The 14690-nt window shown below is 48.9% G+C and overlaps 1 protein-coding gene across 9 annotated transcripts in view; it reads right to left on the reverse strand.

The window, feature by feature from the left end:
• Positions 1-14690, reverse strand: part of CACNA1C (calcium voltage-gated channel subunit alpha1 C) — a 680405-nt gene that overhangs the window by 27321 nt on the left and 638394 nt on the right. For 5 of the 9 annotated variants that reach the window (XM_070270768.1, XM_070270767.1, XM_070270765.1 and 2 more), the window contains 4 exons: positions 13392-13496; positions 9858-9986; positions 7535-7600; positions 5890-5981 (listed from right to left, as the gene is read on the reverse strand). In XM_070270768.1, the coding sequence (XP_070126869.1) occupies positions 5890-5981; positions 7535-7600; positions 9858-9986; positions 13392-13496 (392 nt within the window). The remainder of the gene's footprint in view (positions 1-5889; positions 5982-7534; positions 7601-9857; positions 9987-13391; positions 13497-14690) is intronic. The other 4 variants (XM_070270770.1, XM_070270771.1, XM_070270773.1 and 1 more) reach the window with 2 other exon arrangements.

Genomic DNA, 14690 nt, shown 5'->3' on the forward strand with positions numbered 1-14690 from the left:
TTTATATATAGAAGATTTGCTGAACTCTCTTATTACTTCTGTAGTCTCTCTTGTACAATATCTATAAGCAATTAACTGTTGTAAAGATGTTTTATTTCTTTTCTTTTTTTTCTACTGTGGTAAAATACACATAACATAAAATTTACCATCTGAACCATTTTGAAGTGTACAGTTCAGAGTTATTAAATACATTCGAACCGTTGTGCAGCCATCACCACCACCCATCCCCATGACTCTTTTCATCTTGGAAAACTGAAACGCTATGCCTACACAATAACTCTCCATTCCTCCTCCTCCCAGACCCTGGCAACCACCACTATGATTTTGATTACTCCAAGTACCTCATATAAGTAGGATCATACAGTTTTTGTCTTTTTGTGTCTGGCTTATTTCACTTAGCATAACGTCCTCAAGGTTCATCCATGTTGTAGCATATTGCAGAATTTCCTTCCTTTTTAAGGCTGAATAATATTCCATTGTACGTGTAGCCCACATTTTGCTTATCCATTCATGTGTTGTTGGGCACTTTGGTTGCATCCACATTTTGGCTATTGTGAATAATGCTACTATGAAGATGGGTGTGCAAATACATCTTTGAGACCCTGCTTTCAAATATTCTGAGTATGTGCTTAGAAGTGGAATTGCTGGATCATATGGTAATTCTACTTTTAATTTTTTGAGGAACTGCCATGCTGTTGTCCACAGCAGCTGTACCATTTTCTATTCCCACCAACAGAGCACAAGGGTTCCAATTTCTCCACATCTTTGTCAACACTTGCTGTTTTCCATTTTTTTGATACTAGCCATCCTAATGGGTGTGAGGTGGTATTTCTTTGTAGTTTTGATTTACATTTCCCTAATGATTAGTGGTATGGAGCATCTTTTCATGTGCTTATTGGCCATTGATATAACTTCTTTGGAGAAATGTCTATTCAAGTCCTTTGCCAATTTTTGAATTGGATTTTTTTAAATTTATTTTTTTATTGAGGTAACATTGGCTTACAACACTATATAAATTTCAGGTGTACATCATTATATTTTGACATCTGTATAGACTACATCGTGTTCCCCATCAAAAGCCTAGCTGCCATCTGTCACCGTATAGATGTGCCCCTTTGGCCCTCTTGTCCTCCCCCACTTCCCTTCCCCTCTGGTAACCACTGATCTATTCTCTGTGTCTGTTTGTTTCTTGTTGTTTTTTATCTTCCACATATGAGTGAAGTCATATGGTATTTGACTTTCTCCATCTGACATTCCACTTAGCATAATACCCTCAAGGTCCATCCATGTTGTCACAAAAGACAAGATTTCATCTTTTCTATGGCTGGGTAGTATTCCATTGTGTAAATATACCACATCTTCTTTATCCATTCATCCATTGATGGGCACCTAGGTTGTTTCCAAGTCTTGGCTATTGTGAGTAATGCTGCAGTGGACACAGTGGTGCATATATCATTTCAAATTAGTATTTTCATGTTCTTTGGATGGATACCCAGCAGTGGAATAGCTGTATCATATGGTAGATCTATTCTTAATTTTCCGAGGAAACTCCATACTGTTTCCCACAGTGGCTGCACCAGTTTGCACTCCCACCAGCAGTGTATGAGGGTTCCCTTTTCTCCACATCCTCTCCAACCTTGTTATTTCTTTTTTTTTTTGTGAGGAAGATTGGCCCTGAGCTAACATCTGTTGCCAGTCATCTTCTTTTTGTTTTCCTCTCCCAAAAGCCCCAGTACATGATTGTGTATCTTAGTTGTAGGTCATTCTAGTTCTTCTATGTGGGATGGAGCCACAGCATGGCTTGATGAGCAGTGTGTAGGTCTGTGCCCAGGATCCAAACCTGCGAACCCCAGGCTGCCAAAGCAGAGTGCACAGACTTAACCACTCAGCCACAGGGCCGGCCCCTCCTGATTTCTTAGTAACAGCCACCCAGATGGGCACGAGGTGATGGCTCACTGTGGTTTTGATTTGCGTTTCCTTAATAATTAGTGATGTTGAACATTTTTTCACGTGCCTGTTGGCCATCTGCATATCTTCTTTGGAAAAATGCTGGCTCAGACCCTCTGTCCATTTTTTAATCGGGTTCTTTGCTTTTTTTGTTGAGTTTTATGAGTTCTTTATTTTGGATATTAACCCCTTATTGGATAAATGATTTGCAAATATCTTCTCCCAACCAATAGGGTGTCTTTTAGTTTTGTTGATAGTATCTTTTGCCATGCAGAAGCTTTTTAGTCTGATGTAGTCTCATTTGCTTATTTTTTCTTTTCTTTCTCTTGCCTGAGGAGACATATTCAAAAAGCATAAAAAAAAAAAAAGCATTGCTGCTAAGACCAATGTCAAAGAGTGTACTGCCTATGTTTTCTTCTAGGAGTTTTATGGTTTCAGGTCTTACATAAAAGTCTTTAATCCACTTTGAGTTAATTTTTGTGTATGGTGTAAGATAATGATCTACTTTCATTCTTTTGCATGTGGCTGTCCAGTTTTCCCAGCACCATTTATTGAAGAGACTTTCTTTTTTCCATTACATGTTCTTGGCCCCTTTGTCAAAGATTAGCTCTCCATAGATGTGTGGGTTTATTTATGGGCTCTCAATTCTGTCCCATTTATCTGCATGTGTGTTTTCCCGCCAGTACTGTGCTGTTTTGGTTACTGTCGCTTCGTACTATACTTTGAGATTAGGGAGTGTGATGCCTCCAGCTTTGTTCTTTTTTCTCTGGATTGCTTTGGCTATTTGGGGTCTTTTTTTGCTCCATATAAATTTTAGGATTCTTTGTTGTATTTCTGTGAAAAATGTCATTGGAACTTTGATAAGGATTGCATTAAATCTGTAGATTGCTTTAGGTAGTATGGACATTTTAACTGTGTTAATTCTTCCAATCCATGAGCATGGAATATCTTTCCATTTCTTTGTATCTTCTTCAATTTCTTTCAATAATGTTTTATAGTTTTCAGTGTACAGGCCTTTCGCCTCCTTAATTAAATTTATTGTTGTTTGTTTTTTCTTTTTGAGTCTGGCAATCAATTCTTTTTGGTGTTTAATTTTGTTTCTTCTTTTCCAATTCTTATCCTTTGAATTATTTTTCTTATCTTATTGCACTGGATAAAACTTGCAGTATAATGTTGACTAGAAAAAGTAATAGCATATGATCTTGTCTATTATAGTTACTAATTAGTTATTACTGCTATGAACTGAACTTCTGTGCCCCCCAGAATTCACATGTTGAAGCCCCAGCCCTCAGTGAGGTAGTGTTTGCAGGTGGGCCTTGGGTGGTAATGAGGTCTAGGTCAGTCCATGAGGCTGGGGACCCCAGGATGAGATTAACGTCTTTGCGAAAACAGGAAGAGAGACTAGAGCTCTCTCTCTCCACCATGTGAGGATGCAGCAAGACGGCGGCTGTCTGTAGGCTAGCAAGAGGGCTCTCATCAGGAAACAAACTGGCCAGGAGCCTGGTCTTGGATTTCCAGTCTCCAGAATCGTGAGAAAGGCATGTCTGTTGTTCAGCCACCCAGTGTTTGTTACAGCAGGCCGACCAGACAGATGAATTATCAGCACAGGAAAGAGAGTGTTTTTCTTTGTTAATCTTCCACCTTACTATTAATTGTTATATTAATTGTTATAAAGGATTTTGAGTTGATTTGCTTTGATTTTCCACTCAGATTAGCCTGTTGTTTGCAAACAATGACAGTTATGTCTATACATTTTCATATTTATACTTGCTTTTTTTTGTGTTCTTATTGGTATCAGCCTTATGTTAGTCTTATGGAATGACTGGGGAGGTTTTCTATTACTGGAAAGATAATTTAACATAGGAATAATCTATTCCTTGATATTTTGGCATACATCACACATAAAAATATTAGATCTTGGGCCTTTTTGAGGACTAAAATTTTACCTTTTAAATTTCTATTGCGGCTCATTAAAAACAAATTCTTCTTAAGACAATTTTTGTGATTTATATTTTCCTATATAAAAGCATCCACTTCATCTAGATTTTCAGATATATTGGCATAAATTTGTTCCTAATATTCTCTTATCATTCTAAAAACCACTTCCACATCTTTAATTAGGTTGCTTTTCTTATTCCTGATTTTATTGTGTCTTTTTTAAAATTTGGATTTGATGAAAGTTTGTTTGTTTACTGGTCTTTTCAAAGAATCAGTTTTAGGGTTTATTGATAAAAAATATTTTTGTTTGATATTTTATTAATTTCTGTTTTTATTTTAATAAATGCAATCCTTCATACTTTGTAGTTATTCTGCTATTCTTTTTTTCCATCTATCAGTTTATTTATTGTAAATTTTAAAAAATAAGTTAATTTTAGGGGCTGGCCCCATGGCATAGTGGTTAAGTTCAGTGTGCTCTGCTTCAGCTGCCTGGGTTTGTGGGTTCAGATCCTAGGTATGGAACTACACCACTCATCAGCCATGCTGTGGCAGTGACCCACATATAAAGTGGAGGAGATTGGCAACAGAAGTTAGCCCAGGGCTAATCTTCCTCCGCAAGAAAAGGAAAAAGAAAAGAAAAGAAAAAGAAAAGAAAAGTTAATTTTAGGTTCTGAATTTTTCTTTCATATTGATTGGTGCATTTCATAAATTTAAGGTGTGCTCTCACTTTCTCTACAAAGTAGTTTATAGCTTCAGCTGTGAGTTATTTAGAATACTGACTCAAAAAATTTAAGTGAATAGATTTTGGAGGGGCTACTAATTTTATGGTTCATTTCTAACTCTGCTGTATCGAAGTCAGAGAAGTTTTACTTTCTGTCTTATGTCTTGGCTAATTTTTGTGAATGTTTCTGGGTGCTTAAAAATAATGTGGTTTTTTTTTGCCATTTATTGAGTATAAATTTATTAGATTAAGTTCGTTAATTGACTTATTTAGATGTTCTTTTTCTTCTATTTTGTTCTATTTGATCTGTCATTTTCTACTTGCTGTATCAGAGTCTCCCTCTGTGTGTGCGCGTGTGTTTTCATTTTCTCCTTATGGTTCTATCAGTGTCTGATTAACATATTTCCAAACTATGTTGTCAGGCTCATGTATACCTTTTATCAGTTTCAAATATCCCTTTTTGTGTTGTTTAATGCCTTTCACCTGGAATTGTTTTTTTTTTTTGAGGAAGATTAGCCCTGAGCTAACATCTGCCGTAAATCCTTCTCTTTTTGCTGAGGAAGACTGGCCCTGAGCTAACATCCGTGCCCGTCTTCCTCTAGTTTATATGTGGGATGCCTGCCACAGCATGGCTTGCCAGCGGTGCCATGTCCACGCCTGAACTGGTAAAGCCCTGGCCGCCGAAACGGAACGTGCACACTTAACCGCTGCGCCACTGGGCTGGCCCCTCACTTTTATTTTACATGTCAGCATTCCAGGTTGTGACGAGCAGGAAGGGGAGAAGTGCCACAGGGTCATCAGGAGCCAGAAGAGAAGGAGAAGCCCTCAGGGGCAGGCGTGAGAAACATCCCCTCTCTACTCTGCCCAAGGCAGGGGTGCAGGCTCATGGCTGGCTCAGATGAGGAAGACACGAAGTGCACGTGGACATAAGCACCCAACACAGCAGGTGACGCCGACACTGGCACTATGCTTGTCTGTGAGGAAACCAAGGCTCAGAGACGTGCGATGTCTTGCTCAAGATCACAGAGCCAGTGTGTCACAGGCTTGGATTTGAGCCTGTTGAGCTTCCAAACCAGAGTGCTTTCAGAATTTGACTTTCGATCCCTCAGTGGCCTCAGCAGCAGGTGTGCCAGTGTCTAGTGGGCTGCTCGATGGAAAGTGATAAACAACAATGACATGACGGCTCCCCAGGCAGGGGAGGGGGATCCAGCCCCAGCTCTCTCCCCTAAGTACCCTGGAGAGAGCCCTCTCCTTCGACATGCAGGCATGTCCCAGAGACCCACCTGAAGAGGAGCAGCACAGCCTGGGGGAAAGTCTGGAAGTTGTTGTTGCGGTTGATCTCTGTGGTGTCATTCAGGGCAATCTTCCCAAACACCTAGCAAGGGGCGAGGAGATGGATTCAGTGGGCCCTGGACAGAGAGGGTCCTACTTCCCACCCAGCATTCAATGGTCTCTTCAGGGGCCACAGCTGACCACTGGGACAGGCTGGCCAATAAGCTGAACAGAGTCCCTGACGCGGCCTGGCTGGGCTTAATGGGTGCAGGTGCCTGTCTAGCCCTGATCTCAGTCCCCTACCCTGGCCAGTGAGAGAGGTGCCCATGTGCCATCAGGAGAGGTCCCCGTGGCTTGGCAGAACAGGGCTGCGGGCGGGTGGATGCCCAGAACAGGACCTGCTTCTGTGCGGGGATGGGCAGCTCATTGGCCTGCTGTTTTATTTTTTTGGCTGCAGATTCTTGAGAATATTTTTCTTTTTCTCTTTTAAAAAAAAACTTTATTGAGGAATAATTAACAAATATAATTGTATATATTTAAAGTGTATGACCTGGTAATGATTTGATGTACATACACGTTGTAGAATCATTACCGAGACCAAGATAATTAACCCATCCATCACCCACATAGTAACATAGTTAACTGTTTGTGTGTGTGGGGAGAATGCTTAAGATCTCCCGTCAGCAGCTTTCTTGTGTACAGCACTGCATCATGAACTGTCACCATCAGGTGCTAGCACGCATCCTCCGCCTGCTCTCCGCCACGCCAGCTCCGTCCGCCCCAGCACTGTTTGGTGGGCAGTTCTTGGACTGGGAGTGACATGGAACAAGCGGTCTGGGGCTTGGGCGGGCTTAACTCATCCTTGAAATCAGGGGTCTCCTTTTATTTTTTCTGGCCTTTCAAAGCTGTGCTTGTCTTAGAAACTGCCACCCTTGGTCAGGTAGCAAGGTAGGTAGCTCTTTCATCTCAAAAGCTTTTGGCCCATGAGCCCTGGCGTCTCTCTGCAACGAGCAAACATGGGACTGTTCCTTAAGGAGCTGCCGAAGAAAAGCTCTCCACGGGTGTGGCGTGACGGGCTGGGGTGTTCTGCTGGAAACCCGAGGGAGGCTGGAGAACTCTGGGTTTGGGGCAGGAGATGGTGCAGTGGGCACCTGTGAGGGGAGGACCCCAGAAACTGCTGCTTGCTTGACGGGGAGAGCCTGCCTGCCTGCCTCCCGCCCTCCCTCTCAGTCATCAGCTTCTCCTGGATGACGCTGGGTTGAGGGATAGTTCTCAGGCCTATCAGACCCGGACAAAGGGCAGATGCTGTCTGACACACCTGCCTGCTGTCCCCTGAGAAGGGGCCATCTCTCCTAGGCCCACTGCGTAGTTTGGGAGGGTCTTCCCTACTGAGAGCAGACCAGGCCTGGGGCACCAGGGGAGCAGCTGTCCAAGCCATGTGTCCTGCACCTGGCACCTGGCCATTCACCCTATACCTGCCAGATACCATTGGGCGGAAGTTCCAATTCCTGTGATCTCTTTAGCTTCAGAAGGCGGAAGAGGAGGGAGAGGGACAGTCAGGAACAAGAGGCAGGTGAGAGGGAGGGGGGCATCAGGGATCGTGGGGCTGGGAACTGGGAGGAGACAGCAGGAGGCAGGGAGCGAGCGCCCTCCTACCTGCATCCCGATCACGGCGTAGATGAAGAACAGCATCACTATCAGAAGCGCCACGTAGGGCAGCGCCTGGGAGGAAGCACAGGAGGGGTGGTGAGGACGACAGAGGGACGGGCTGGTGGATCCCCTCCCAGGGGGCGTGGGCTCTGCAGCCAGCAGCTGCTGCCTGCCTTGGGGCATTTCCAAGAGCCACGCAGAAGTTCTGGGCACCTGGCAGAGGGCCTGGGCCATGGCGCTGACGGCTCGCTCTACTTCGGTTCCATTACCTGAGAAGCAGTGCGGTGTTCTGAGAAAGGCAGGCTGCAGAGCAAGGGGTACAGCGCCACGGGTCTTCAGCAGAAACAATCAAGAATGGGCAAAATGCCCTCGGACTGAACACACAGCGTGGCAAGCAGGGAAAAAGCATGGAGGGTACACATCAAGGAGTCCTGGGAGGCGTGGGGTGGAGGCAGGTGAAGCCCTTCCCCCCGCAGCTTTACGTTCCACTAGTTGTAATAAAAACATTCACCAAGGGAAAACTAAGAAAGATCGTGGGCTCAAATCCTATTTCTGCCACTTTCTAGCTATGGGGGTTGGGCATATTACCTAACCTCTCTGAGCCTCAGTTTCCTCATCTGAAAAACAATAACTACCTCTCAGGGATTTTGTGGCGTTCAAATGATGTAAGGCTTACAAAACGCTCAGCGCAATGCCTTGCACATAGTTGGTCCCATACATCTTATTCACTCAATATGTTATCTGCCCAGCAGCGCAGACAACTTAATTTTCCAGAGCCCTGGTGGCTTCTCCGGGGAGAGGCCTCATGGGGCTCAGCTCAATGCAGGAGAGCCACACGTTCGCGGCTGCAAAGTGCGGTGCCAGGGGCCTGCAGACCGCCAGGTGGCGCTGCGAGACCACAAGGATGCTCTTCCTGCCTGGTCGGAGCTCCTGCTCCTCATTCAAGTCCTGCTCCTCACAGTCTCCCAGGTCTGTCGCCTCTTCCAGCCCAGGGAAATGTTGGGGACCAGGTGAGCATATTGGGGGTCTGTATAGTCAGTCATCGCTGTGGGACCCCAGGGGTGCACCCAGCGACAGGGTCAGCCTCAAGTCCCACTCCCCCGAGAATCCTGATTCCCAGGGACTGAGCAGGGCACAGGGGCGGGGGGTGCGGGGGGGGGGGGTGGAGGTGGTAGGGAGGGGGCTGCCGTGCATCATTAAGTGGGGAGTCAGCGTGGGCCTGGCAGAAGGAGGACCAACCATGAGGAGTGCAGCCAGCTGGGGCCCTTGCTTGCTGGCTCAGTCAAGCGGCTCGGGGAATGAGTCCCAGGGCAGGAGGCTCCCTGGAGGGGTGTTGTGCCTTTGGGGTGGGACTCTAAAGCAAGACGGGCTCCTGACAGCAGAGCACCCTTCCTCTGGCTGCAACTTCACTCACGGGCACATTGGGATCAGGGCCACGCTGTACCCCATCCCTGGGCCCGAGGTGACTAGGGCAGGGGATGTGGAAGGAGTTCTTGAGTGCTGGTGAGGCTCCCTGTCCTGGGAGCCCTGCCTCCCCGGGGACGGACGACGCTGCCTTCAGCGTCAGGCCAGGGAAGCACGGAAGCACACGGGGTCCCCACGCCACTCATCTTCAAGGAACTCAGGGGCCCTGACTGCGCTTCGCTGCCCTTTCACCTCAAACCTATACAACACGCCTCAGAGGGGGCCACGGGCAACATTAGCCTGCTTTTACAGATGGAAAACGAGGGCTGAGAAAGAGAATTAATCCTGTAGATGGGCAGCCCTGTCCTCATAGGATGGGCTGCCCCTCCTTCAGTGGAGGGACACCAGGATCCTGGAGAGCTTGGCTAAGTCCATAAACAGATACGGACAGTGGACATTACTGAAATGCCTGCTGGGGGAAGGTGACAGCAAGATTCTAAAGACTCCAGTATTGAGAGGGGCCATAGAGCTTATCAGATCGCCCAGGCCCATGTTTTTCACATTTGTTCCACCACAAAACCCCTTCATGCAGCATTCTTGTGGAAAAATACACAAATAAGAGAAGAAAGCAGAACCACTGCAGCCTCCCCCTTGGCTCCCAGCCTTCCCTACCCTGACTCTGGGGAAATCGGGGTTCCAGGAGCATGCTTTCGAGGCCTCATTTCAGACATGAGGAAGGCAAGGCGCAGAGAGGGAAGTCTGGGCGGCACAGCCAGTGCGCAGCGGAGTAACTGCCTGGCTCACTCCGAAATGGCGTTCATTCCTGTGCTGGGTCACCTCCTGCTCAGGGAGCCCAGGTGGAAGCTGGGGTGGAGCCCTGCCTGCTGGGGAAAGAGGAGGCTGTGCAGAGGGTAGAGGTGGCTACCTGGAAGGACTTGATGAAGGTCCAGAGCAGCGTCCGGATGCCCTCCCCTCGGCTCAGCAGCTTCACCAGGCGCATGACCCGGAAGAGGCGGAAGAAGGTGATGGAGATGCGCGAGTTCTCCTCTGCGTTCTGGAAGCCATCGGCAACAGGAGGTGGCGGTTAACACAGCGACAGGGAGGGGTTGAGGACGGGGCGGGCCCTGCTCTGAGCGACACAGCCCTTGGGTGGAGTGGAGGCAGGCCAGGGTGGGCTAGCTGCACCAGATTCTCTCTCCTGGGACGCGGCGGGGGGCCAGCTGCCCACCTTTTCCAGGAAGACAACCCAGCCCTGAGGCCTCTGCAGAACCAAGCTGTGCCCAGGACCGTGAGCCCTTGGGCCTATTTTTCTACTTTCCCCCCTTCCCCTTCATTCCTAGTTGTTAAGCCCCTGGGTGGAGAAGATTTCATAAGGAACTTCCATATGCTTTGAAATCCAGGCGGTGAGCCAGCCGCCCTGGGCACACCCTGAGGTGTGGCCCCAGCCTCACTGCCGTCTGGCTTGGCTGAGGGTCCTGCATCCTGAAGGATCTGGCTCTCTGTGAGGTGGCTGGGTGGGTCGTGGCCTTCACCCCAGCTGTGGGGATGACTGTACTGGGGTACTGGTGGGAGGGGCGGGCTGAGAGCTTGCGGGGTTGCAGTGGGCTGCCCACTGAAGGGGTCTTGTGCCCTGGCTGCTCAAGACGCCAGCACTTCTGTTGTGTCACTTCCTTCTGCTTCCCACAGCCCCTGCCCAACGTGGCTGTGGGAGGATGGGAATGGTGTTGTTTAGTGCTGGCAGAGTGCCTGGTTTGCAGGCTCTGAAGCTGTGCCCCTTCTATTCCCCTCTGCCCTGGGGTGTCCAGGAGACCTGACGCTGCGGGAGACCCTGGGTGGGGGCACAGGCAGGGGAAGGTCGGGGAGGCAGGCACTAGGAGTGAGCCCTAGAGAAGTCGCGCCCCAGTAGGAGAGGACCAAGGGGTGCTGCTCTGGGCAGATCACCTCCTCAGGGAAGACCTGGAGGGCAAGGGCAAGGTGAAGGTGAAGACAGGTGGGTGGAAGCCAAGGCAAGCTGGGGTGGGGAGATGGTGTTGAAGATGGGGCTGGGGCCGCTGGCTGGGGGCTCACCTCAGCCTGTGGGACCTGGAGGGGCCTGGGGCTTGGGCACCTGCCTGGCCAGGGCTCAGGGGGCAGGACAGGATGCACTGTCACTTGCCTCCAGACCTGAGAACAGCATGGACTGACCCCCGCCTTGTCCCTCCTTCTGCCCCCACTGACCAAAGAGCTGGGGGCGGTCACCCCCATGAGCCACTTGCCTGTTCCTAGAGCTAGTGCAGCTCACCCAGCCCTGTCGGCACCAGGAGAGAACGGACCTTTGGGCTTCCTGTTACTGTTCCTGTTACTTCCTGTTCCTGTTCCAGCACGCGCTTCCCTCAAGGGAGGAGGAGCCCCTGGGCTGTGCTGGGCTCCTGTGTTGGCTCTCCCCACTTCTCAATTCATTTCTCCTCTTGCTTTACTCTGTGCAGGGAATCCTCTGGTGGTCAGTGGGCGTCCCTTTGGTTGTCACTTAGAGGGAGAGACAAAGGGGACATCTCTTTCCCCTTGATGCTGACGTCACCTGGCCTCTTGCTTTATTTTTAATCATTTCCATGTCAGATCCTCCCTGACAATACCCATGTCTTGTTGCACCCCTGAAAATCCCACCAGCACTAAAGGCCTTGAGGGCTCCCAGAGGCCCTCCATTCTAACCCTGTGGCCTGCTGACTGTCACTGATGTGGTGGGTGGCCCCAGAGGCCACTCATCTCACTCCTGTTTAGAACGGGAGACCCAACAGGGAGGCAGGAAAATTCAGAGGAAGCTTTTACACGTCTGCACTTCCTCGCTCCACCCTGGGAGGGCTGTGCAGAAACCAAGCCTGGACGGTCTCTCCTGGTTTTCAGACTCTCCCGACAGGGGAAGAGTCACAGCATTTCTTCTATTTCCAAACCAGAGCTGCCTCAGATCCTCGAAGGGCTCCGCTCCCCTCAGGCAGGGCAGACTTGTGGGTGTTGGGGGCCCGCTCCGGGGGGGCTGCTGGGGCAGCTAGGGGGAGGGAGCGCAGTGCCCCTGGGCCCTACCCTGCCGAGTATTCTGAAGTCTTTGATGCCCTTAATCTCTGCATTTCTATCACCTGTGTATCTACTTGAAATAGAATTAAAAGGAGGTTGTGTTCCCCCAGAGGAGTATGCAGAGGAGGCGAAGGGTTTTATCCCTCAGCTGTCAGTTCCACCATGTTCAGGAAAGGAGAAAAAAGAAGAAAGAACAAGCTTAAGCGGGGAACTTCAGCTGAGGGAGACAAGAGTTTGAGAAGTTGGTGCCACAGGGGCATCTGGATCTGATGAGTTCAAAACAGTAAAAATCAAGCTTGCAGTTTGAATTCTATTCTGGGTTCAGAACCCTCCCCAGTTGCTGCCATTTCCGAATGTTCTAGAAGGAGAATAAACACATATCCATTTGGACACAACAATTCCTCTTATAAACCAAATGACAATACAATGAAGAAGCAGATCCCAAGGGCCGTCTCTGCCAAGTGGGGTGGAATATCCAGCCTCTCCCTGGGTGACGTTCCAGCCAGCCTGGGATGGGTGGCATTGGGAAACACCACCTGACCCAATCTTGCGTCCAGTCTGTGGACTTGAGGGGCTCAGGGAATCAACCCACTCACGGATCCTTTCAAAAACTCACACCTGGCCCAGTTTGAAATGCGTGATGGTAGCCTTTGGAGGACGCTGTTCCAAGGAGACTTCAAGGTCACACCAAGTGGCATATCTATCACGTTAGCCAAAGTGAATCATAGACTTCTGTGCCAGGAGTGGTCCAATCAAACAATGAAGTTTGTTTTTCTGCTTGCAGAAAAATGAGGTATAGCCTTATTTTAATGAACTTGAAGAATTTAGAAAACTTCACTAGTAACACTGCTGGCCTGACTGGAAATTCAGCCACACTCTCAGTAAGAAATCCCAGTAAACCTTTTCCTGTGGCCGTGAACGCGGAGCACAAGGGAGGCCAGCAGCTACAGACACCTGATGATTAGTGGGAGCCAGCGCCTGCCCTTCCATCTCCTGGCAGGACCATCTCTCTCTCCTTTCCCTGGAGGCCCTTACCACGGCCCTCATAGGTGCCCTGTGCAAGTTTCCCACGTCAGATTAAAGCTGGAGACTTTAGCCAGTGTAGTGCTCAGGATGTTTAACAGGAAATGGCCCTGGGGTCCAGTTCTCTCCCAGTGGCTCATTAGACATTCAAGATCACAGTGAATTATCACCCAAAGGAAAGCACAAGGAGGGGAAGGAACACCATTACACAAACAGCACTCACAGCTCACACGAGACCAGGCAGGCAGGCGCATGACGGACACGGTGGCTACATGCAGCGGGAGCTAGGCTGGGTTCCGGGACACTCTGGGGGGCGGGGTGGGTAAGAGTGGGGGAAGTTAGAGGAGGTCACAGAAGCTGAGAGCGTGGTCTGCAGGGTCCGTCTTACCATAAAGGGAGAGCATTGGGTATGTTCAGCTGGCTTTAAAGAAAGGCAGATAGAGATAAGCTGTAATGAGTCTCCAACGAAGACGCCCGGTATTCTAGGTCTCGGCTAACACAGGAGCAACACAGCGGCAGGAGAGGGCAAATGAAACAAGTGAAAGAAATACAAAGTGTAGGTCTGGCAGGTTCTGGGACATGACCAGGAATGGGGGCTCTGCAGAGCTGGGTCTCACATCTAGCGAGGACCCATACGGCATTCTCCTACCTGGGACCATCTCTGGCCACGAATTAAGTCATTCATACCCATTATAAATGGGGTGGATGGAAATCGTTTACTTGTTTCTGAACTAGCCATGTGTCCTAAGATAACCTTTGAGGGCTTGCACTCTAGCTTTGCCCAGGCATTGCCAGCTGGAGGAGAAGGGCCTTGCCTGTCCTTGCCCACACATATTTAAGCCAAGGCGCTCAGGGGCCCCTCACGTTTAGGGGAAGACTGAGTTTTAGTTATCACTGAGGAGAACCTAAAGAGGTAGCCCTCAACCCCTCCATAGCAGGGGCCAGTCCTCACAACGTAGGCTCCGGCGGGAGGTGGTCCTGCCGAGCTTCCAGTTGACAGGTGTGAAGAACCTTGGCCACTGGCATGAAAGAACGAGTGTGGACCTATTTTTTAAATTCCAAAATTTGGGTGTATCATTACCACCCCAAGAAGCTGTTCTCGTGGGTCTCACTCCTGAGCTCGTTTTGGGATAGGAGCTGAGGAAAGTGGTTGCAGGTGGGTACCCCACAGCAACTCTCTCCCTGTTCCTGGAGCCTATATCCGGGAAGCTGTCCCTACTCCTTGGGCCCCAGCTCACGGAGCTCAGCCAGACCGACCTTGACCATCGGAGCTGATAACTCTTTCTAGAAGGTCATGACTTTGCTTTTACCCTCTACTTTCAGATGGTTGCTCTTGTGTTTCTGTTTTTAAGGTACAAACAAAGAAAACGTGTAACGGGAGTTGTGAAGGATGGAAATGTGCATAACTAGACATTTGCTTGCAGACTGAGAAAGCTTCGTTGGTAACAGATTTCTCAGCAAATTCCTTCTTTTTCCATAGGAAATTGGTATGATGTCCTTTCTGGGAATGGTGGAGATATAGGGTGAGGCAAGGGAAGAGAAGGAAAGGGACGCCTCATCAGTCATTTACACATTTAGATCTGTTTCTACTTCATGAGGAATGCCAGCTGCTAGGTCAATCCACATGCCTGCAGGGTGTGGGGTCACTAGAATTTGGCTGGCAGGCTGAGCTAGAACACAGAAACAG

This window comes from Equus caballus, chromosome 6 (genome assembly GCF_041296265.1).
Source record: "Equus caballus isolate H_3958 breed thoroughbred chromosome 6, TB-T2T, whole genome shotgun sequence".
Classification (NCBI taxonomy): domain Eukaryota; kingdom Metazoa; phylum Chordata; class Mammalia; order Perissodactyla; family Equidae; genus Equus; species Equus caballus.